This window comes from Leptodactylus fuscus, chromosome 8 (genome assembly GCF_031893055.1).
Source record: "Leptodactylus fuscus isolate aLepFus1 chromosome 8, aLepFus1.hap2, whole genome shotgun sequence".
Taxonomy (NCBI): domain Eukaryota; kingdom Metazoa; phylum Chordata; class Amphibia; order Anura; family Leptodactylidae; genus Leptodactylus; species Leptodactylus fuscus.
This window is the reverse complement of record NC_134272.1, coordinates 35,950,304-35,971,675: the sequence shown is the minus strand read 5'-3', so window position 1 is coordinate 35,971,675 and position 21,372 is coordinate 35,950,304. Positions and strand designations below refer to the sequence as shown.

Sequence of the window (21,372 nt, the reverse complement as noted above, 5' to 3'; positions counted from 1 at the left end):
TTTGTCTGCTATATCAGATGTTTAAAAAATAGTAGATACATGTAAAGTGTTCATATAGTTAATACATGTAAACATTTCAATGGGCTTTATATAAAACTTATATACACAGGTTAATGTGGATTCATCTGTACTACATACAGACAATTATTTTGTCTTCTAGCACCGTGGCACCTTCAAAATTAGGGTTTACGAAAAGGAAGATTTTGGAGGTCACATGATGGAATTCACAGAAGACTGCCCACATGTCCAAGAACAGTTCCGTTACAATGATATCTACTCCTGCAGCATCCCTGAAGGCCAGTGGATCTTCTATGAAGAACCCAACTATAGAGGACGTCAATACTACCTGAGACCTGGCGAGTACAGAAGATATTCTGAATGGGGTGCAAACAGTCCCAGAGTTGGCTCCTTTAGGAGGGTTCAGGATCTCTATTGATGCCTTCAAGTGAAACATGAAACAAAATTATAATTGCAATTAATAAAATCTACATTGTCATCTTTAATATATCCAATTTGATTTCCTTACCAAAATCATGCCTGGGTGTCTCAATAATGTTAGCAGGTTTACAGTCTACAAAGTAAATATTCATACTAACCTGAATCCTTGTCTATTCCTACTAAGAAAGTCTGTACTAGGCTAAATACATCCAAAATTATATAGAACTGCTATGAACCCCATCTTCTTCAGACACACTGTCATGAAAGGCTGCAATTCACCCTTCCCTACTAGGTGGTGACATAAATCAGATACTTATCACATCAACTTGTGATAACTTGTCACAAAACCATGTTGCATTGAGAAAAGCAGCTTCATTTGTGACACACATATCTGGACACGTCCAACCATTAAGGAACTAAGGAAGGACACATCTGTATATCATTAAAGGGGCTCTATCACTGGGAAAAGTCATTTTTAACTAATCACATGCTTGCTTACGCTTTAGAAAGTCTATTCCACACCTACCTATAGTATGTAAATTGCCTCAGTGGTTTCTGAATAAGTCTGCTTTTTATTCATATGCTAATGAGCCTCCAGCCAGCACAGGAAGTTCCCAGCAGCCTCCTCTCTCCTATTATCTCCTATGTGTGAAAGGCAAACAGGAAGCTGAGTCATCATCATCATCAGCCTCAGATAGGAAACAACAGGAGAGGTGTGCACGATCTATGGTGCACCAGTCTAATTAGCATATGAATAAAAACGGACTTATTCAGAAACCACTGAGGCAATCTACATACTAAAGGTAGGTGTGGAATAGCCTTTCTAAAGGCTATGCAAAGATGTGATTAGTTAAAAATGACTTTTCCTAGTGATAGAGCCCCTTTAATAAGTAAGTTGTATGATAACAGTTACAGCAAGAGACAATTCAGAGTCAGAATTAGAGATGGGTCCTCGCAGACTTCTCTCTGAAGAGGTGTATCCTTTTACTGCTCACTGTTAACCAGGACTCTTTGCTGTTGTTGCCTTCTGTTGTCCTTAGGTCTTGCTCTTTTTCCTGTACTCTTGCAGATCATCGCTAGAGTGACCTATCTCATTCCACTTACTTTTCTGTTTGATGCTCTCTGCCCTGGTGGAAGCCTCTGCGGACTCTGGTCTGTGGCGGCCTCAGTTAGTGAATCCTATCCCCCATGCTGCTGTGGTGAAGCCGTGTGGCTTTCCCGCCCGTTAAGGCACTATTGCGCATATTTTTTTGGCTCCTCCTGAATAACTCCTTCTCCCTGCATTCATTGACATAATGAATCTCCTCCCCTTGGCCACCACGCAGGGGTGAACCTGCCCTTTTCGCCGCCCAAGGCGGACTACAGAAAGCCCCCCCCCCCCGGAAGAGGGGGCGGAGCGGAGGGGCGTGGCAGAGCGGGGGTGGGGCAAAGTGAGGGCGGGCCTTAGCGGCGTTCGCCAGCAGAGAGCAGGCAGGGAGAGGACCTTACTATATTCTGTAAAATAGGCCCCTTCTAGTGGTGCCTGTGGCTCACGCAATGTTAGGCTCCCTCTAGTTAAATTTTGTTTTTAGCCTAACTAGGGGCGTTGAACCTGTGATAATTAGAGTGCTTGTCTTAAAGACTGCATTAATGTCAAAGACAATTTTTTTACATAATTAGTGAGGCATGCCACAGACAAGCCTCTATAGTAATATAACTTTGACAGGCCACTGAGCCATGAGAATTCTCTTGACTTTACTCCTCCTTTAATGAGGATTTTTCTACATTGAAAAGGTGTAGGTATGTGACCGAATATAAGTAATACAAGTAATAGCAAATATTTTGAAATAAATGTATTTATAATACAAAGAACCCCTATTTCTCACATATAAAGTGGAATGGTCACTACATAGATGACTTCCTTTTAATATGTGAAATATCTGATATTTTTAGGTATATTAATAACAGCAATTTAAATTTATGTTTTAATGAGTGTTATAGCATTAATTGTTGTCAACACCATATTACATGCAGTATCTTGCCATCCTTTTCACTTGATAAAAATCAAGTGAAATTTTTGTATCACTGATAAATTACAAAAATTACAAAAAATGTTGAATTTGAGGGTGTGAAATGCAGTTTGGGCATAAAGCAGGGCTCAGAAGGGAAGGAGGGCAACAATTTTTGTCTTGGAGTGTAGGTTTGGAAGCATTGGCTTTTGAAGACCTTACTGGCACCTTTTTTGCAAGGTGCCAGTAAGGTGCCAGTAAAATGGAATTCCTGAAGAAGTTGGTCCATTTTGTGAACTAAACTCCTCAAAGGAAGTTATTCAGGGGTGTAACTAGCATTTTGTCCTCTTAAGTCTTGAATAATTTTAATTTCCAGAAATGACCCCTTCAATATTAGAAGGGGAGATAAACAGATAAACCCTTTAACTTGATTGTTTGGGAATTTGAGCAACCCACGTGACAGTCAGGGGAGGTATACAGTACAATAAAAAAAACAACAAAAAAAAACATACCTTTCCCTGGAACTTCATTGTCCACTGCCAGTGTCCATTCAATCTCACGCTGGCCACTTCTTGGTCTGAGTCCTGTGCCTCATATGACTGCTGAGCTACCAGTGCTGGTATGGCACTGGTGATCTATGTGATTGATGTCAATCTTGAGGCCACTGATTGCTTTCAGTGGTGACATGAGGCAAAGGACTTCTAGAAATGAGGAAATGGCATGAGACTGAACAGAAAATGTTAGCAGACAATGGGGCATTGAGGACGGGTGAGTATGCTTTTTGTTTTTTCTAATTTTACTCCTCACCGGGTGCCACAGTGGTCACTTCAATTCATGGACAACCTCATTAATATTCTCACCTACATTAATATCTCCCACAGAGGATATTGACCCCCATCATAGTCCTCATACAGTGGCCCCATCACTGGTCCCCTTTTAGTATGGGGAGACCAGTGAAGGGTTTATTGTATGGAGCCACCAGTGAAAGGGCCACTGTATCAGGGGACCAGTGCAGAGACTTCTGGGGTCTTTTCATGGAAGATGTGGAAACTTAATAAACCATCCTACTCACCCTCTTTCTCCTTTCCTGGGCTCCCTTGGGACACCCGAAGAGACCCCAAAGATTAATAATGATTTGTGAATGGAAAGCCCCAAACTTCTGATCAAACCCAAGATTTTGGAAAATTCATAATGAACCCAGCTCATTACAAATGTTCGTTTGCTTATCACTTCCTCTTAGGTCTGTACAAAAGAAGAAAGTTTAGGCTGGACATCAGGAGATGAAAACTATGTAACTATGTAAATGTAGAAAACCCAAACACCTGTTACAATTCTGATGATACACAACTGGAATCTGAGAGCTGGGAGGAGCAGCAGGAAACAACACGATAGAAGGCTTGGTCAGTGGATAGCCGGGGTTGGTACACGGAGGCGGGTAGTCATACGGAGCCAGGGTCGATACACAAGGTGGGTAGTCAGACAGAGCCAAGGTAGATGCACAAGCGGGTAAGCAGACAGAGCCGAGGTCTATGCACAATTGGGTGGGTAAGCAGATAGAGCTGAGGTCGATGCACATGCGGGTAAGCAGTAGGGAGAAGCAATCCGGAAAGGATATACCTCTGAGCTAGAGACTGGAGTTAACACAATACTCAAGCGTGGGACTGAATGTGCTCTGGGTTTAAATAGGTGTGAAGTTACCAAAGAGGGGGCAGGGCTAAGGTTCCTTTAAAAATTGGACATTATAAGACAATGTTGTCAGATACCTAGAGCTGCAAATGAAATTGTAGTGTCATCAAATTTTCTGCTGGTCTCCACAGCTGGACCCTTCATCAAACTAAATAATAAGAGGTCTGTTTTCTTTATCTTTCACACTTATATACATATATTTTTCTTTGGCCAATGTACTCTCTTTTTGTAGATTTTCCTGTGAATCCCAGAATCCCAAAGAGGTGAATACTGCTTAGCTTTGTTACTTTTTGTACACCAGTGTGCTAGAATTTCATTGTGGGATACTAAAGGATGCAGGTTTGGGTAATCTTGATATATCATGCCTTGTCTGTTATAGGTGGTAAGTGGTAGCAACTATTTGTATGGACATTGGGGGCTCTTCACTCTTAAATAACCTTGTGCAATAGCTGAGTGTAGAAATGGAATCCCTCTTTTACAGTTACATGTAGGCTCAGGCTTGTGTGGCTTGGGGTTGTCCAATCACTAACAATTTGGTATTTGGAATGGAGAAGCGCAATAAATAACTCCAAGAAACTCACCGTGTACCAGTCATTGCAAAGAGACTACACCATGGCCACCTACCTGGAGAGAATACGCCACCCCAAACACAGACAGACCCTGAGCCGGTATAGACTGAGCACCCACAACCTGGAGATGGAGACGGGGCGACACAGGCAGACATACAAGCCACGGGAGAACAGACTGTGCCAGCACTGTGACCAGGGGGCCCTAGAAGACGAGACCCACTTCCTGCTACACTGCACCAAATACTCAGCTGTGAGGGCTGTCTACTACCAAAGACTCTCTGCCCACATCCCAGACTTCATATCTGCAGATGAGAAGAGGAAACTCTACATCCTACTGGAAGAAGAAGAGGCCACTGTGGAGATCGCTGCCCAATACGTGTCCAGCTGCCACCAAACAAGAGGAAGATGAGACCCTAAGGACTGTTATACCCCAAACCACCCACCCCACCCCATCTCCCCATATAGCGGCCACCAACTAAGAGGAAGATGAGACTCCATGGACTGTTATACCCCAAATCAACCCCCCATCCCCCCATACCCACCACTCCCCCCCCCCCCCCGACTCGAACTCCCTCCCCCCACACACACTTTACTAGCTTTGGCAATGCTAAATATCTATTCGGACGTGCCATTAAAGCCTGTTTGATTTGATTTGATATTGCTGTGATTGTACTGATCTGCAGAATAAAGACACTTTTATCACATAGTAAATGCTGTAAAAGCAAAACCTATGTGAAAGTGGTGTAACTGCGTTTTTCCCAATTCTATCCCATTCAGAATTTTTTTCTGGCATCCCAGTACATTTTATGTAAAAATATAATTTACTCTGCAGAAAATAAGCTCTCATACAACTACATGAATAAAAAAGTATAAAAGCTGTGGATTCTGGAACGTGGATGGGAAAAAGTAAAAATTCTAAATTTACTATGGTGGGAAGAGGGTAAAGAGTAGAGTATACAGAATTCAGCTACCATAAATGTACCTTACAATATTGATAGTCAGGGCTGGGCATATACAAAATTTACATTAAAACAGAAACACAAAAACATAAAAATTATTGGCACTTTTTTATTGTATCACCTTTAATATACATGTTGCACCCTTTTGAAGGAGCCAACTCTGGAGTTTGAGGCTCCCCAGTCACTGTATCTCCTGTACTCTCCAGGTTTAAGATAATATTGACGTCCTCTAAAGTTGGGTTCTTCATAGAACACCCACTGACCATCCAAGACATTGCAGGAATGAATGTCATGATAGTGGAATTGCTCAAATACATGGGGACAATCTTCAGTAAACTCCATCATTTGGCCTTTGAAGTCTTCTCTTTCATACACTCTAATTATGAAAGGACCACGATGCTATAAGAAACAAAAATATGTTTAAATATTTTTTTTTTCAATGTACCATTCATGTTAATCAATTATATTGTATTAACATGAAAATCAATATTGTAAATCAATTCAATACCTAATTTTAAAATATAGATAATTCAAAGTTTTTAGTAAACATTTAGAAAAGTTGTTCCATTATTGACAGGGGATCCACATTTAGGGGATCCACAGTTGTCCCATCCACAGGACAGGGGATAAGTGTCTGTTACTGGAGGTTCGATTGCTGGGTCCCCCAACAATCAACCTAAAGCCTTTATGTGAATGGAGCGCCACTGTATTTGTTTGGCTGGCTCTCATTCACTTATATGGCACTGAGGACAATGCCAGAGATCATAATCCGTGCAGCTCCATAGAAGTGAATGACATGCCAGTCACACAAGTCTGGAAAACTCCTTTAACCCTTTCCTGACGTCCAACATAATAGTATGGCTAAAATATTATTTAAATATGGTGACAGAACGAGATCCAGGGGTGTCTATCCACTCACATGACAGCCAAAAGCCTATTGAAGGCTCTCAGACTTGTGTCTATAGTTATTCTATTACAGGATGTTCTATGCTTTTTTTTTTTTTTTCAAAGGTTTGGAATTTTTAAGGGGTAAATGAAACTATATATATAAGTCTAAATAAATTATAAAAACTATATAAGTTTTGTATTTCTAGAATCATACATATGCAATTTTTTTCAAATTTCAATGTTTTCAATGGGAGGCAGAAATCGAAGCGGTATGCTGAAAATATAAGCATCCTGCTCGATCTTGGCAGCCAAGTTTGTGCATAACACAATATTACTGGATATTTGTTACAATTTATATATATGATCACAATATTTACCTGAGGAGTTAAATGGCAAGATCTGATAGAGTCGTTGAATCCCATCCATTGCTGGAAGTCAGGATACTCTCCTCTTCTTAAATAATACTGATGACCTTTATAATTTGGATATTCATAGAGCACCCAATTCCCATTTTCTACCCGGATGGAGTTGCAACGGCTGAAATATGAGGAGAGGTCCGTGCAATCAGCACTGCACTCATAAGAGCGGCCCTGAAAGCCTTTATCCTCGTAGAAGATTATCTGCAATTACAAAAGTATAACATAAAAGTTGAATATTATTTGTATCCTGTAGAAAAGTATCAGACTGAGGATAAGGCCACAAGATATGGAAACATAGCTAAGAACCACTGCCGAAAAAACATATCAGAAAAAAATGCACATGCGTGTTTGACATGCTGTACTTTTTGTAAATGCACACTACTGTACAGAAAAAGTAATCGTACACATCAGGGAGAGTGTGTGCCTACATAGGCAGTATGGAGACTTACAAGTCATTCCTGCTCCGCTGTTCCTTTTGGAATGGAAATACTAATTTGGCAATTAAATCCGCATCATGATTAAATAGACTTTTTAACTGAGTCATGCATGATGTTAAGGATGCTGCCCTCTAGAGGGTGGCGTACAGAGTGCACTGTTCTCCTAATTACATCCTGGAGAATAGATTTGCATATTTTTTACCCAGAAAAAGTAACTAAAAATAACTAAAAGAGTAGTGCAAGGCTCGATTAGTTCATGAATGATAGTATCTTCATGTGTCTACATTAATATGTTTCCGTGTCCTACATAAAACAAGAAGCCGTTCTTAAGTCCTTGTTTCTGTGTTTACTTATTCTTATTGCTTAAATATCGGGAAAGTTCCCTGAAGCACCCTGTTGAATTTGTCATCGCTCATAGCAAAGGTTAAAAGTCTAGATCCTCTTTCTCATACACACATATGCATATCAGGGTCCCTTTTATAGGATGCAAATTAAGCGTGTTAGGAAACAAGAAAATCTATTCATTATAGAAAGATAGGCGATAGGATTTCAATAAGGAATAAGAATAAGGAAAGGAACACAAGTCATATTTAAATAGGCTTTAAATATGAGGATATTTACAGTATATACTGTATGGCCTCACCAACTCTAAGGACTTACATAAAAGATTACACTTGATTCTATTGAAGGGCACCTGTTATTAGGAAAATGCAGCACGATAAGTAGGCATCATGTTATAGAGCAGGAGGGAATGAGCAGATTAATTTGTAGTTTTATGGGAAAAGATTTTATATAATGTGTCATACATTCATTGAAAATTCTGCTCTTTCTTTGAAATCAAGGAGGAAGTCCTGTTAGTGATTGACAGACTCCCCTCTATCACTGTGCATACAGAGACAGTCGCTGATAGGACCATGTCCTTGACACCATAGCAAAGAATGAGAGGCGTTTAATGAATAAAATATAACTTTTCCAACAAATCTATATTCTGCCCAGCTCTTGCTCTATGACATGTTGCCTCCTACTTGCACTACATTTTCCTGCTGGCAGGTGCCCCTTAAAGTACAACATAGGTTTGGACTGAAATTTGGCCTCCAGTACAAAACATTGGAGACGGCAACTGCATGTACCACACGTATGAAAGCTTCCATGTGGTTCTGTTCACCCATTTATTGTATATTGACCTACATATTATAAACAACATACAACGTACATTGCAAATGTTCCTTTTTAACAAATTGCATAGAGAAACTCTTTAGAAGGAGTCTGTCAGTATATCTGCATATGAATGGTGATTTACATGGAGATGGGGCTCACTAACAGAGGCATATTTGGAAACTTTAGAACCTCATCTACAAGGTGCTGGGCGTAGCTTTATAACCAAATTACTGCTGACAAACTCCCTTTAAGTACAGAATCCATCTTGACTTTAAGATATCTACAAATCATTCATAATTTAGTTGTTGAAATATTAAGTTCAGACAATGAAATAAGAATAAAAAGACTGGTGGAGATTATTGTTTCCAACAGTCTCCTGGTCCATTCCCTCCATAACTGTTCCCATGTATGAACAATTCTGTCTTTGCGAGAAGTCCAGTGACAATGTATTTCTATGATGTTACATTACGACATGTGACAATATGTAACTGTAACCGAAAGTCTATAGTTGTTGGATTTTGGTTACAGGTGATGAGGCACATTCATCTTTTGCACAGCTGACTTCAGTGGGAAATGCGACTCACATACTACATATTTGACTTGAATGTGTTTTTACTATCTCAGCTCTAAAAAAAAAGTTGCTCAATTGTTTCAGTAGGGTGGTTTCTGTGAAATAGCGCAGCAGATGTTCCCATATAGGCCTATACTACATCAGCTAGCAGGTTTGGGTTAATCCTCCCTTCAAGCCCTGCCACTCCATTGATCCCATCTGGTTTACTAGGCTGAAACCATCATTGCTCTCCCTGGTACACCGATGGATTAGAACAACAGAGCTAAAGCAGCTGGATTTTTACAGTTAAGTACTAATCCTTCTACCTTCTTAACCTTTTCCTTCCTGCTTAAGCACATTTTACCTGATTTTAGAAAACACATTTAACTCTTTTTAGTCCAGACAGAGGTTACAACACCTTATAAGCACCTAATTTGCCTTCACTTACCTTTCCCATGTTGTCTGGAGTTTAGTACAGGCAGATGGTCGCACTACCTCTGCCATGTACACAGGAGTTTTTATACTGAGCGTTTGCTGGAATGTGCATACATTGAGATTGGCCCTAACATTGTTTTTTGTCCAGTAAGTTAAATGTTTAGAATGACTTACTGGCAGTCCTTTTTATTGTATATTCCAAGGCTTTTGTTGAGCTCTGCTTACTAAACAGTATACATTGCACTCCCTTTATCCAGAGAACACAGGAGAGGATTTGATGAATGAATTAGTAAATGTCCAGAGGCTACAACAAACGGCTTTTGTTCCGCATATGACAACGTGTGATTTGACAGACCTAAATTCTCCCTGTGAAATTTTGTAGCAGAGTGCTTACATTTAAAGAGTACTATTTGTGGCATTTCACGAATATGTAAATGTACTTAAACAAACCAATTATTTTACTCCTTATTAACTTTAAATAATTGATCAAAATGGAAATAAACATAGGTAAAAATTATAGATGACAGTCATTTTTTTTCCCACAGGTATTCAAAGCACAAGGAACATAGCTGGATGGTTGGATGGCTGCCATATAGGCGCTCATCATCAATGGTCAATTTACCTATCAGTATTTTCTCAGCTTATAGAAGGAAACCCACACAAACACCATGCAGATTTTGCACTTGGACAGATTCAAACCCTGAACCCAAGTACTGTAAAGCAACAGTGAGAGTTACTGAACCAGCATGCCATGTGTTACCCAAGATGAGTGAACTTTTCAAGATTTGATTCAACATCAGGTTCACCAGTTCTGGCCAAAAATTGAATTGGGCCCAAGCTGGTTCATTCAGAATCTCAACTGCAAATTGCCTGAAAAAAAATGTGTGTGGTCCACTAGGACTTAAAGGGGTATTCCCTTGTACATAACCACTTTTACATTTGTAAATAATAAAAAGTTAAACATTTTTGCAATTATAAGTAATTAAACATTTTGCAGAGTTTTAAAGATTTTCTCTAAATAGCTTGTGGTCACAGTTGTGTTGTCTTGATCAGTTGATCGGAACTTTCTAAGATCAGAGAATCAGCCATGATTTCCTTATTGTGGCCGGGAAATCTTCTGATACATGTAGAGTCCCTGCCTGATAACACAGCTACAATAAGATGATCATGGCTGGATATTTGACAAGTCCAAGACCCTAGAGAGTTTCTGCATTTGTGGTCATATCCGTTGGCAACCAATCAAGACAACAGACTCTCACCACTTAGAAAGTTAAAGAAAATAAAATCTTTATATATATATATATATATATATATATATATATATATATATATATATATAGCGAGAAGGTGACAGGCGTATTTATATATAAGCACCAGATTCCTGACTTATGTGTGGTCCAATGGAATAGGTTTCAGCCCCAGGTGAGGGTCCTAAGGCTTGTTACTGGGTCATTAAAGGGTACAGAGTCTGCACTTCAGAGCAGATCCTGAGAGAAGAGGAAGTGCCTGGGTCTGTCCTGACACTGAGAACCTTGTGATACAGTATGTTGGTTTTTTTGGTTGATTCCTGTGGCTGGTAGTAAGCCACACATACGTTTAGTATTTTTCTGTTTAGTTAGTGCTCAAATAAGCAGGATCTTGTTTGACGTTATTTTGCCTGATGTTAAGACTGTATTTTATTTTGCTAATTTTTGTGCCTGCCGTAAAGGTTTATTTATTTATTTTGCTGTTGCTGTAAATAAACTGCTTTGCTACAAGATTTGTGTCCCAGTCTCTGACTGGTTGGGTCCACACCACTGCTTCTACCGAGCTACACCACTGCTTTTACCTTCCTGACATCAGACTCTCCTCCTTCACTTATTATTGTATGTGTATTCTTAGTGGCTAGTATCTAGTAGTTTCACTATTATTCAAAAAGTCATGGAGCTAATTGTTTAAACATATAAATTACTCTTTATTTCAGTGGATAGTTGCAGTCTACCTACTAAACCCTGAGAAGGTGATGTACTGTCAATCATTAAAAAATTCACACTGGGCCCACTGACAAGCTTTGCCAAGAGTTACTAGCTAAGGGGCTAGTCCAGGGAGCCCTGGGGATGCCATTCTATGGGGAAACAGAATGGGTTCTTTTATATATCAGATGCTAAGAATATACATATCTTTAGTAATAAGTGAAAAAGATGAGTCTAGTGTTTGTGTTTTTGGTGTCTTGCCTTAGAAGCAAATTGAACTTTATTAGGTGATAATTCTTTTCCTTTTCTTGAATTTGGTAAACATATTTTCTTATCTGTGCTATGAACTAGATTTTCAATAAATGGTTTAGATTCACAATTTTATATTCAGCAAAATGCAAAACATTACTAATTCTAAATCTCTCATAAAATATATATTTCTTAGACTACCAAACACTTCCTTGGTGTAGTCCTTGTTGTTTCTCTTTCAATCAACTTTAAGGATTCCATGGGCAGCCAAAACCAACTTATATACTAATTATTAGAGATGAGCGAACACTAAAATGTTCGAGGTTCGAAATTCGATTCGAACAGCCGCTCACTGTTCGAGTGTTCGAATGGGTTTCGAACCCCATTATAGTCTATGGGGAACATAAACTCGTTAAGGGGGAAACCCAAATTCGTGTCTGGAGGGTCACCAAGTCCACTATGACACCCCAGGAAATGATACCAACACCCTGGAATGACACTGGGACAGCAGGGGAAGCATGTCTGGGGGCATAAAAGTCACTTTATTTCATGGAAATCCCTGTCAGTTTGCGATTTTCGCAAGCTAACTTTTCCCCATAGAAATGCATTGGCCAGTGCTGATTGGCCAGAGTACGGAACTCGACCAATCAGCGCTGGCTCTGCTGGAGGAGGCGGAGTCTAAGATAGCTCCACACCAGTCTCCATTCAGGTCCGACCTTAGACTCCGCCTCCTCCGGCAGAGCCAGCGCTGATTGGCCGAAGGCTGGCCAATGCATTCCTATGCGAATGCAGACTTAGCAGTGCTGAGTCAGTTTTGCTCAACTACACATCTGATGCACACTCGGCACTGCTACATCAGATGTAGCAATCTGATGTAGCAGAGCCGAGGGTGCACTAGAACCCCTGTGCAAACTCAGTTCACGCTAATAGAATGCATTGGCCAGCGCTGATTGGCCAATGCATTCTATTAGCCCGATGAAGTAGAGCTGAATGTGTGTGCTAAGCACACACATTCAGCACTGCTTCATCAAGCCAATACAATGCATTAGCCAGTGCTGATTGGCCAGAGTACGGAATTCGGCCAATCAGCGCTGGCCAATGCATTCTATTAGCCCGATGAAGTAGAGCTGAATGTGTGTGCTAAGCACACACATTCAGCACTGCTTCATCAAGCCAATACAATGCATTAGCCAGTGCTGATTGGCCAGAGTACGGAATTCGGCCAATCAGCGCTGGCTCTGCTGGAGGAGGCGGAGTCTAAGGTCGGACCTGAATGGAGACTGGTGTGGAGCGATCTTAGACTCCACCTCCTCCAGCAGAGCCAGCGCTGATTGGCCGAATTCCGTACTCTGGCCAATCAGCACTGGCTAATGCATTGTATTGGCGTGATGAAGCAGTGCTGAATGTGTGTGCTTAGCACACACATTCAGCTCTACTTCATCGGGCTAATAGAATGCATTGGCCAATCAGCGCTGGCCAATGCATTCTATTAGCGTGAACTGAGTTTGCACAGGGGTTCTAGTGCACCCTCGGCTCTGCTACATCAGATTGCTACATCTGATGTAGCAGTGCCGAGTGTGCATCAGATGTGTAGTTGAGCAAAACTGACTCAGCACTGCTAAGTCTCTGCATTCGCATAGGAATGCATTGGCCAGCCTTCGGCCAATCAGCGCTGGCTCTGCCGGAGGAGGCGGAGTCTAAGGTCGGACCTGAATGGAGACTGGTGTGGAGCGATCTTAGACTCCGCCTCCTCCAGCAGAGCCAGCGCTGATTGGTCGAGTTCCGTACTCTGGCCAATCAGCGCTGGCCAATGCATTCTATTAGCCCGATGAAGTAGAGCTGAATGTGTGTGCTTAGCACACACATTCAGCTCTACTTCATCAGGCTAATAGAATACATTGGCCAATCAGCGCTGGCCAATGCATTCTATTAGCTTGATGAAGCAGAGTGTGCACAAGGGTTCAAGCGCACCCTCGGCTCTGATGTAGCAGAGCCGAGGCTGCACAAGGGTTCAAGTGCACCCTCGGCTCTCCTACATCAGAGCCGAGGGTGCGCTTGAACCCTTGTGCAGCCTCGGCTCTGCTACATCAGAGCCGAGGGTGCGCTTGAACCCTTGTGCACACTCTGCTTCATCAAGCTAATAGAATGCATTGGCCAGCACTGATTGGCCAGAGTACGGAATTCGGCCAATCAGCGCTGGCCAATGCATCCCTATGGGAAAAAGTTTATCTCACAAAAATCACAATTACACACCCGATAGAGCCCCAAAAAGTTATTTTTAATAACATTCCCCCCTAAATAAAGGTTATCCCTAGCTATCCCTGCCTGTACAGCTATCCCTGTCTCATAGTCACAAAGTTCACATTCTCATATGACCCGGATTTGAAATCCACTATTCGTCTAAAATGGAGGTCACCTGATTTCGGCAGCCAATGACTTTTTCCAATTTTTTTCAATGCCCCCGGTGTCGTAGTTCCTGTCCCACCTCCCCTGCGCTGTTATTGGTGCAAAAAAGGCGCCAGGGAAGGTGGGAGGGGAATCGAATTTTGGCGCACTTTACCACGTGGTGTTCGATTCGATTCGAACATGGCGAACACCCTGATATCCGATCGAACATGTGTTCGATAGAACACTGTTCGCTCATCTCTACTAATTATTTCTTTGAGCTATTACAAACTCACAGATGGAAAAAATACTTGTTGGATAAAAGTCAAATAATAGACATAAGATTACAAGAAAATCTATCTAATATGAATTCTGTGGCACAGTGGCAAGGAATGCTGATGAGCAAACTAGTTTGTAATGAACCTGGTTTATAATACATTTTTCAAGCATCTTAGGTTCAGATGGGTCCTCATGGGCTCCCTTATGGCTTAAGGTGGACATTACCTGGCATCTTTTGTCCTCTTTGGGCTTCTTCTGTGAGGTCACCCCTGATGCTTACAAATCATGTGGGCATGCTCATATCATGGCATTGGAATGAAAATTGTTGCGTCCCATGTAACAGCTGAGATCCAATGATGGACCTCTCTGGTGACCCTGGTGCCTGAGACATCCACAGAGAGGAAAAAACAGCCTGGATGTTGCAGGGTAGTCCAGGAGAGGTGAGTAAAGGTGATTAGATATATTTATTATTTTAACGCACCTTACTTTGGCCTCCACTTATTATATTCTGGGGTCTGAAGAGACCAAGGAGTATGATAAAAGCGCTTTTGGTTCAGATCAAATAAAATTGGCCTGAAACTGGGAAATATTTGGGAAATGAATCTCGTGAGCTTCACCCATCTCTAGCAATGAATACCATGACTGACTTTTATAGGATAGTTTTTTATGACCTATGTATCTATTTGGTACTCAGCAGATGATGATGTCAGTGAAAAAGTATTTTATTCTTCTAGTATACATATAACTCTTAAGGGAAAAAGTAAATATACATTTTATTGTTTGTCATGTTGAAGATAACATTTCATTCAATTTCAATAGTCCTAATAAGTTAACCTTTTAAATGAGCCAATTCTGGGATACATGGCGCCCCACTCGGTATATCTTTTATATTGTCCAGGTTTTAGGTAATACTGATGGCCTCTAAAGTTAGGCTCTTCATAAAATATCCAATGACCAGCTAAAACATTACAGAAGTGAATTTCATGGAAGCGAAACTGCTCATACAAATGAGGACAGTCTTCAGTGAACTCCATCGTCCGACCACTGAAGTTTTCTTTCTCATAAATTCTCAAATGGAAAGCTCCATGGTGCTTTTGGGGAAATAAAATAATATTCAGTAAAATCATTGACTCTATAGAAATTAATTTTGCTTTAAACAGAAGATATACAATAGAATTTGTTTTGGTCCACCATAACTTATGAAAATGTACTGTCTTCATTTGGTTTTAGCAGATATAGAGAGTCAGTGAACATTAAAGGGGTTCTCCCATCTCAGCCTTTCAGCCAGGCTGTGTGCAGTGTCTGCTTCTAACTTCCTGTATTTCTCTCCCTCCTCAACACTTTTGCAGATCAGATAATATGCAGATGCTTATACAGAATGGGCTCAGTGTTATCTATGTGTTTATATAGAGAGATAACAGACAGGGCTTTATCAGCAAGCTGAAATTAGCTGAAGTCGGCAAAACAGTGAATGAGTGATGTCACTTGTCCTATAGGTCCGTGGTTATAGAAACGCTGTGTAAACAATTGGAGGAATAAATTCACATAAAAGGCAAACAAAGCAGAATTTCTAAACCAATATATTTAGAAAAAGGCTTCGATTTACATACGCTACCAGTATAGATAGAATCCTTGAGATGGGACAACCCCTCTAAACATTTTAGGAACAGGCCATTTTCCTGGTTCTGAACCAGAAACATTTTACAGTTTTTTCATATATCTGGCTTTGAGGTCTATAACATTTGTTTAATTTCAAATAATGTTTGCATCTTTTTTTTTTAGTTGATACAAAGGGCTTTATTTTTGTATTGTTTTTATTATTCCATGTTTTTTCTTAGTTTTTCTTAGTACTACTAAAAAAAAATGAAATAGTTTTCCTGCTTCATTAGGATAGTTTTTATGTAGATGACAATTATTGTTGTGTTGCCCATGATGGGACTAGAATCTGTGCCCTGGATGTGGTATTTTTTTTACTCTATTTTTTTTTTTTTTTAATTGAGCCCATAAAGTCATAGTAGAATTTTTTTTTGGGGAAGGTGGGGGTGGGGTATTTTAACTTCCCTTTTTTGTTGTTCATAACTTTAACTGGGGCTGATACATTAACTTCTATCACATGATAGCAGCCTCCTATCACTTTTTGCAAAGCTGGAAACCTTTGCACCTATGAGTAAATATACAGAAACACATAGGCTGCTGTGGATTCTGCTTTCATTTGTGACTATTTTTGTTACATAAATATTAGTAAATATGGCATCAATGGTAGCCCAATGGTGGCTCAACCCGTGACTCCTCCCACTTTCAGAAAAGTGGCGAGACTAGTAAAGAAACTCCATTATTTTAATAGTAAATCAAAGATTTGTGACAGGCTGATCAGGAGGGCCAGCTCTGTCCTGGGGAGCCCCTTGGACCCAGTACAGGTGGTGGGTGACAGAAGGATACTGTCTGTGGTGACCTCCATGCGGAAGAACAAATCCCACCCCATGTATGGGACCTTGATGGCACTTGGCAGCACTGTAAGTGACCGTCTGCTTCACCCCAAGTGTGAGAAGGAGCTATCGCAGGTCCTTCCTTCCAACCGCGACCAGGCTGTATAATCTACATCAAACCAAGCGAAGATCACTCTGCACAGAGAACTAATGATTATGACGATGACCATGAGATCTTCCTCTTTCTCTTCCGTTTTTTCTTAGCTGCTATGGACTCCTAGTATATCTTCTCTTCTCAGCATATGCGTGCCTACGTCTGTATTATATTACTGTGTATTATCCTGTATCTGTATTACTATGCCGCTGTAACATACTGAAATTTCCCCAATGTGGGACTATTAAAGGAAAAAAGGATTAATAAAAGGAAAGGAAAGGATTATTTTGCATGACAATGTATTTTATGTATCCCCACTATTAACTAATATGCCCGCCCTTACTTTACCTTGAATTTGGTTAATGACTTATATTTCTCATTAAATCAATTTAATACCATATTAAAACATACTAGAAAACTAGGTTGCAGTTCACATCGCAACCACTGGTGACCAAACATAGATACAGAACAGAGATATTGTGACAGAATATCACAGCATTATGTTGGTTTGTAAAGGTGGTCATCTTGTGATACTATTATATGAAATTTATACTGAAATTTCCCTACTGTGGGACTGTTAAAGGATTATCTTATCATATCTTTATCTTATGGATGTATCCAGCTTAGTAATAAGAAATAAGCAAACATCCATTTAACTTTGTACGTCCAAATATAAAGAAAATTTCATAAATGAATAGTACAGGTGCATATTAGAAACTTTGTAACATATCTTATTAAAGCAATACTAGTGAGATCAATCTTTTCAATAGGATATATTGCAAAATTTCTTATTTCCACATGTACGAAAGAGGTTTTAGAATTTAAGAAATGCTTAACAACAATCTTCTTGTATTGGTATTTTGCATGATGGATGCCAGTTTAATATTTTGTGATGACTGGAGTTTCTTCCTAATATTTTACATTGTGTACTGCAAATGTTCTGTATTGTTGGTATAGACAAATATCTTTTCTTATGTTTATTAATTTCTCTCACTTGTGGAGTTATCTGACAAGATCTTATTGAGTCATTGATGCCCATCTTCTGATCAAGTTCAGGATATTCTCCTCTTCTAACAAAATATTGACGTCCTCTGTAGTTTGGCTCTTCATAAAATATCCAATTTCCATCTTCTACTCGAATCGAATTACAGCGAATAAAATGGGAAGATAAGTCAGAGGAATCTGTGCCGCACTCATAGGAACAACCTTGAAAATTTTTGTTCTCATAGAAGATGACCTAAAATAATCAAAAACATATTCATACCTACATTTGCCTTTATAGCAATTTCTATTGGAAAATCATGCAAATTGTCAAACACAAATTTTAGAAAACTTTCACTGCATAAATCTATTTCACTACTTCTTACTTTCACCATTTTGACTGTTGGCATCCACTGGTAAGTCAGTGCTGGCAAAAAAAAAGAAAAAAAAGAGGATTTTTTTTAATACTCAACTGGTTGCTGATGCTTGCTCAAACTTATTTGTTCAAACCATGACCTTTATGTCAGCTATGGATAATGAGATCTTTTGTTGCTCTAATTGTTGAGATTGTTCTCGGCCTGTTTTGTGCGTGCACAGAAATGAAATGAGTTGTTAATTTTGTAACAGAATCTATACGTTATGGTACTCTTGTGGTTTTCATCAGGCCGGAAGCCACAAGGATATCTAAAATGTCAGTGAAAGTAATGACAACCTTTGACTAATATAGAATAGGTATTGATATGTTGAATAGACGTATGTCATTCTACATCACATAAAGGGGTTTTCTCAGAAAAAAATTTTGATCCTCACAGATCCTCCTCTTCTTATTCTTCGCCTGTGGCCTAGAATACAGAACATGCTCAGGATTTTCATGTGCTGTACTGGGGATTGCTGCTGATGCAGTGAAGAATAATAAGAGGAGGTTGTCTTTACATGAATGGGAGAGTAGCAGTAGGAGAAGGTAGAACACTGGGGATAATGGTGAAAGCCCCCTGTTTTCCATGCACAGAATTTGCACATATGAATAAACAGTGTGCTATAGTGAAATGTGATGGACCAGACTGCAGGACATCTCTGGCTGAATGTTGATAGCTGTGGCCAGGGTCGGCATCAGTCACCGGTGTTCCCGGGCAAGTGACAGGGCCCCAAGCTCCTGAGGGGGCCAACTCGGCAGTGGCGTAGGGTATGGGGCTGGTGGCCAGCTAGAAATGGCCTGGAGGGACTGCAAATGGGGAGGGACCTAGCGATCGCCGGGCCTCTTTCCATTAGATGACAGCCCAGGGAAGGTGGTTAAAAATAAAAAAAAATACTTATACTCACCTGACCTGTGCTCAGCAAAACTCCAGAGCTCTTCCAACTGATGAATGAGGTCCTTCTCCCCAAGCCTCCCTGATGGAGCCTGTGATTGGGCCCCAGCGGTCAAGTAAAGCACGCCAGCGTAATGGCGGCTTCGCGTCCCACGTGACCGCTGAGACCCAATGACAGGCCCCAGCAGTGATGTCTGGGCTTCTGATTATTATACTGTGTGGTCTGAGGAGCCCACATAATAGCACCAGCTCTGGGATGGGGGGTTCTTAGGAGCATAAAATACTGTGTGGGGTCCATTGTGGGCATATAATACTGTGTGAGGACCACTGTGAGCATATAATTCTGTATGGGAACAACTGTGGGCATATAATACTGTGTGGAGGCCACTATGGGCATATAATACTGTGTGGGGGCTATTGTGGGCATATAATACTGTGTGGGGACTAGTCTGGGCATATAATACTATGTGGGAGCCACTGTGAGCATATAATTTTGTGTAGAAACCACTGTGGGCATATAATTCTGTGTGGGGGCCACTGTGGGCATATAATTCTGTGTGGGAACCACTGTGGGCATATAATACTGTGTGTGGGAGACCACTATGGGCATATAATACTGTGTGGGGACTATTCTGGGCATATAATACTATGTGGGGGCCACTGTAGGTATATAATGCTGTGTGGGAGACACTCTGGGTATATAATACTATGTGCGAACCACTGTGGGTATATAATACTGTATGGAGGCCACTGTGGGCATATAATACCATATGTGTGTCACTGTGGAGCATATAGTGCTGTGTAGGGGCCACTGCACCACTGCGGAGCATATAATGCTTTTGTGAGGGCCACTACGGAGCATATAATGCTGGATCAGGGCCACTGTGGAGCATATAATGCTGTCTGCCACTGTGGTGGATGTAATGCTGTGTGGGCCCACTGTGGGCATATATTGCTTTGAGGAGGCCATTGTAGAGCCATTTCTTGGACTGGATTCTGAGCCGGCTTCCGCCTCAAAGTCTGGTCCAAAAAACCCTGCGTGAACCCAGCCTACGGTGTCCACAACCAACTGTCTAATGGCTGACATCAGATGATGTTGGGTAGTGCTGGAACTCTGGTGGGACATTTTAACTTTCTCTCTTTTTATCTTTTTTTTAATTTTTTTAAATGATTTTTCCTGTAACTGGGGCTCATATATACAAATCCAGTTACAGGACTAATACAGCCTCCTATACTGTACTCTTGAGCTGATATATATACTCTAGGACCCAGCAGCTCTCAGAGTCCTAGTACATTGAGTACATTGAGCGCTGTGTTCACAACTATTGGGAAGGCAGTGCTGGCAATAAAAAGTCTCGATGGGATGTCTGGTTACATGACTTCAATACCTTGAGACACGTTTTTTGGTTTTACTGAATTTTTTTTAAAAAAAGTTCAATTGGTGGTTTGGAGAATGAATTGTGCTCCTGGTAAGTCAGTATAAAATCAGTATAAAAATCAGTTTGAGAAATACTATACTTTCTAGATATATCCAAGAATATGAACAATGAACAATCTGAGTGTTGATAATGTCTGATAATGTCTGATATTTTCCTAAACCAATTCCCATTCATATATTGAGATCAAGGTTCAATATCAAGTGTTGAAGTATATTTAAACTGAGATCAGAGATCTGAAGGGGGAATAAAGCTTTAGAGACCATTATAGTTTTTAAGAACCAGGACTCGATTTGAATGTGATAAATGGAAATTGAGCAATGGTTAATTTAAGTGCAATTGACTACAAAAGATAATCCAGATGACTGGGAAAGACCCAAGCTTTTAGTATGGCCATCCCTGCTTCTCCTTCAGTCTTCTAGGAGGCTCTGTGCATCCAGTATCACGGCACTGACACTGAACAGCGTATGGACCTACGCGGACAGGGAAGTGGTATGAAATGCACAGGGATTGGTAAGTATGGCTGTGGTACTTAAATAAAGGTTTCACCGCGGAGACCACAAAACACTCACGGGTGCTCATGGGCAGACACTGTCTACCGGGTTTCCGTCTCCTGTCGGCTGAAGACGGAAACCTGAAAGCGGAGACTGGGGCGCAGATGTGAACCTGCCCTTAG

The 21,372-nt window shown here is 40.6% G+C and overlaps 4 protein-coding genes across 5 annotated transcripts in view; 1 reads left to right on the top strand and 3 right to left on the bottom strand.

Moving 5' to 3' along the window:
* LOC142216490 (gamma-crystallin-3-like) overlaps positions 1-21,372 on the top strand; it is a 401,417-nt gene that overhangs the window by 1,705 nt on the left and 378,340 nt on the right. The window contains exon 3 of one of the 2 annotated variants that reach the window (XM_075284359.1): positions 161-503. The exons of the other annotated variant lie outside the window; for it this stretch is intronic. Coding sequence (XP_075140460.1) covers positions 161-436 — 276 coding nt within the window. The 3' untranslated portion in view covers positions 437-503. Of the gene's footprint in view, positions 1-160; positions 504-21,372 lie in introns of those variants that run through there. 2 annotated transcript variants of the gene reach the window in all.
* Positions 1-21,372, bottom strand: part of LOC142216492 (gamma-crystallin-1-like) — a 347,542-nt gene that overhangs the window by 276,806 nt on the left and 49,364 nt on the right. The gene's annotated exons all lie outside the window — the stretch shown is intronic.
* Positions 5,736-7,154, bottom strand: LOC142216406 (gamma-crystallin-3-like; the record flags this gene model as incomplete). The annotated part of the gene is made up of 2 exons (XM_075284207.1): positions 5,736-6,039; positions 6,906-7,154. Coding segments are annotated over 2 exons (525 nt in total), but the record flags the coding sequence as incomplete, so codon positions are not given.
* LOC142216684 (gamma-crystallin 1-like) lies at positions 15,173-18,372 on the bottom strand. Its single transcript, XM_075284701.1, has 3 exons — positions 18,340-18,372; positions 17,967-18,209; positions 15,173-15,483 (listed from the first exon to the last, which is right to left on the bottom strand). Exons 1-3 carry the CDS (start codon positions 18,361-18,363, stop codon positions 15,214-15,216), a joined length of 537 nt encoding a protein of 178 aa, XP_075140802.1. The 5' UTR covers positions 18,364-18,372; the 3' UTR covers positions 15,173-15,213.

Coding starts and splice junctions, on each gene's coding strand:
- LOC142216684 (XM_075284701.1), bottom strand. CDS start 18,363: ATGCCAACAGTCAAAATGGTGAAA. Junction 18,210..18,339: donor CAACAGTCAAAATGGTGAAA/GTAAGAAGTAGT, acceptor TGATTATTTTAG/GTCATCTTCTATGAGAACAA. Junction 15,484..17,966: donor CTTGTCAGATAACTCCACAA/GTGAGAGAAATT, acceptor TTTCCCCAAAAG/CACCATGGAGCTTTCCATTT.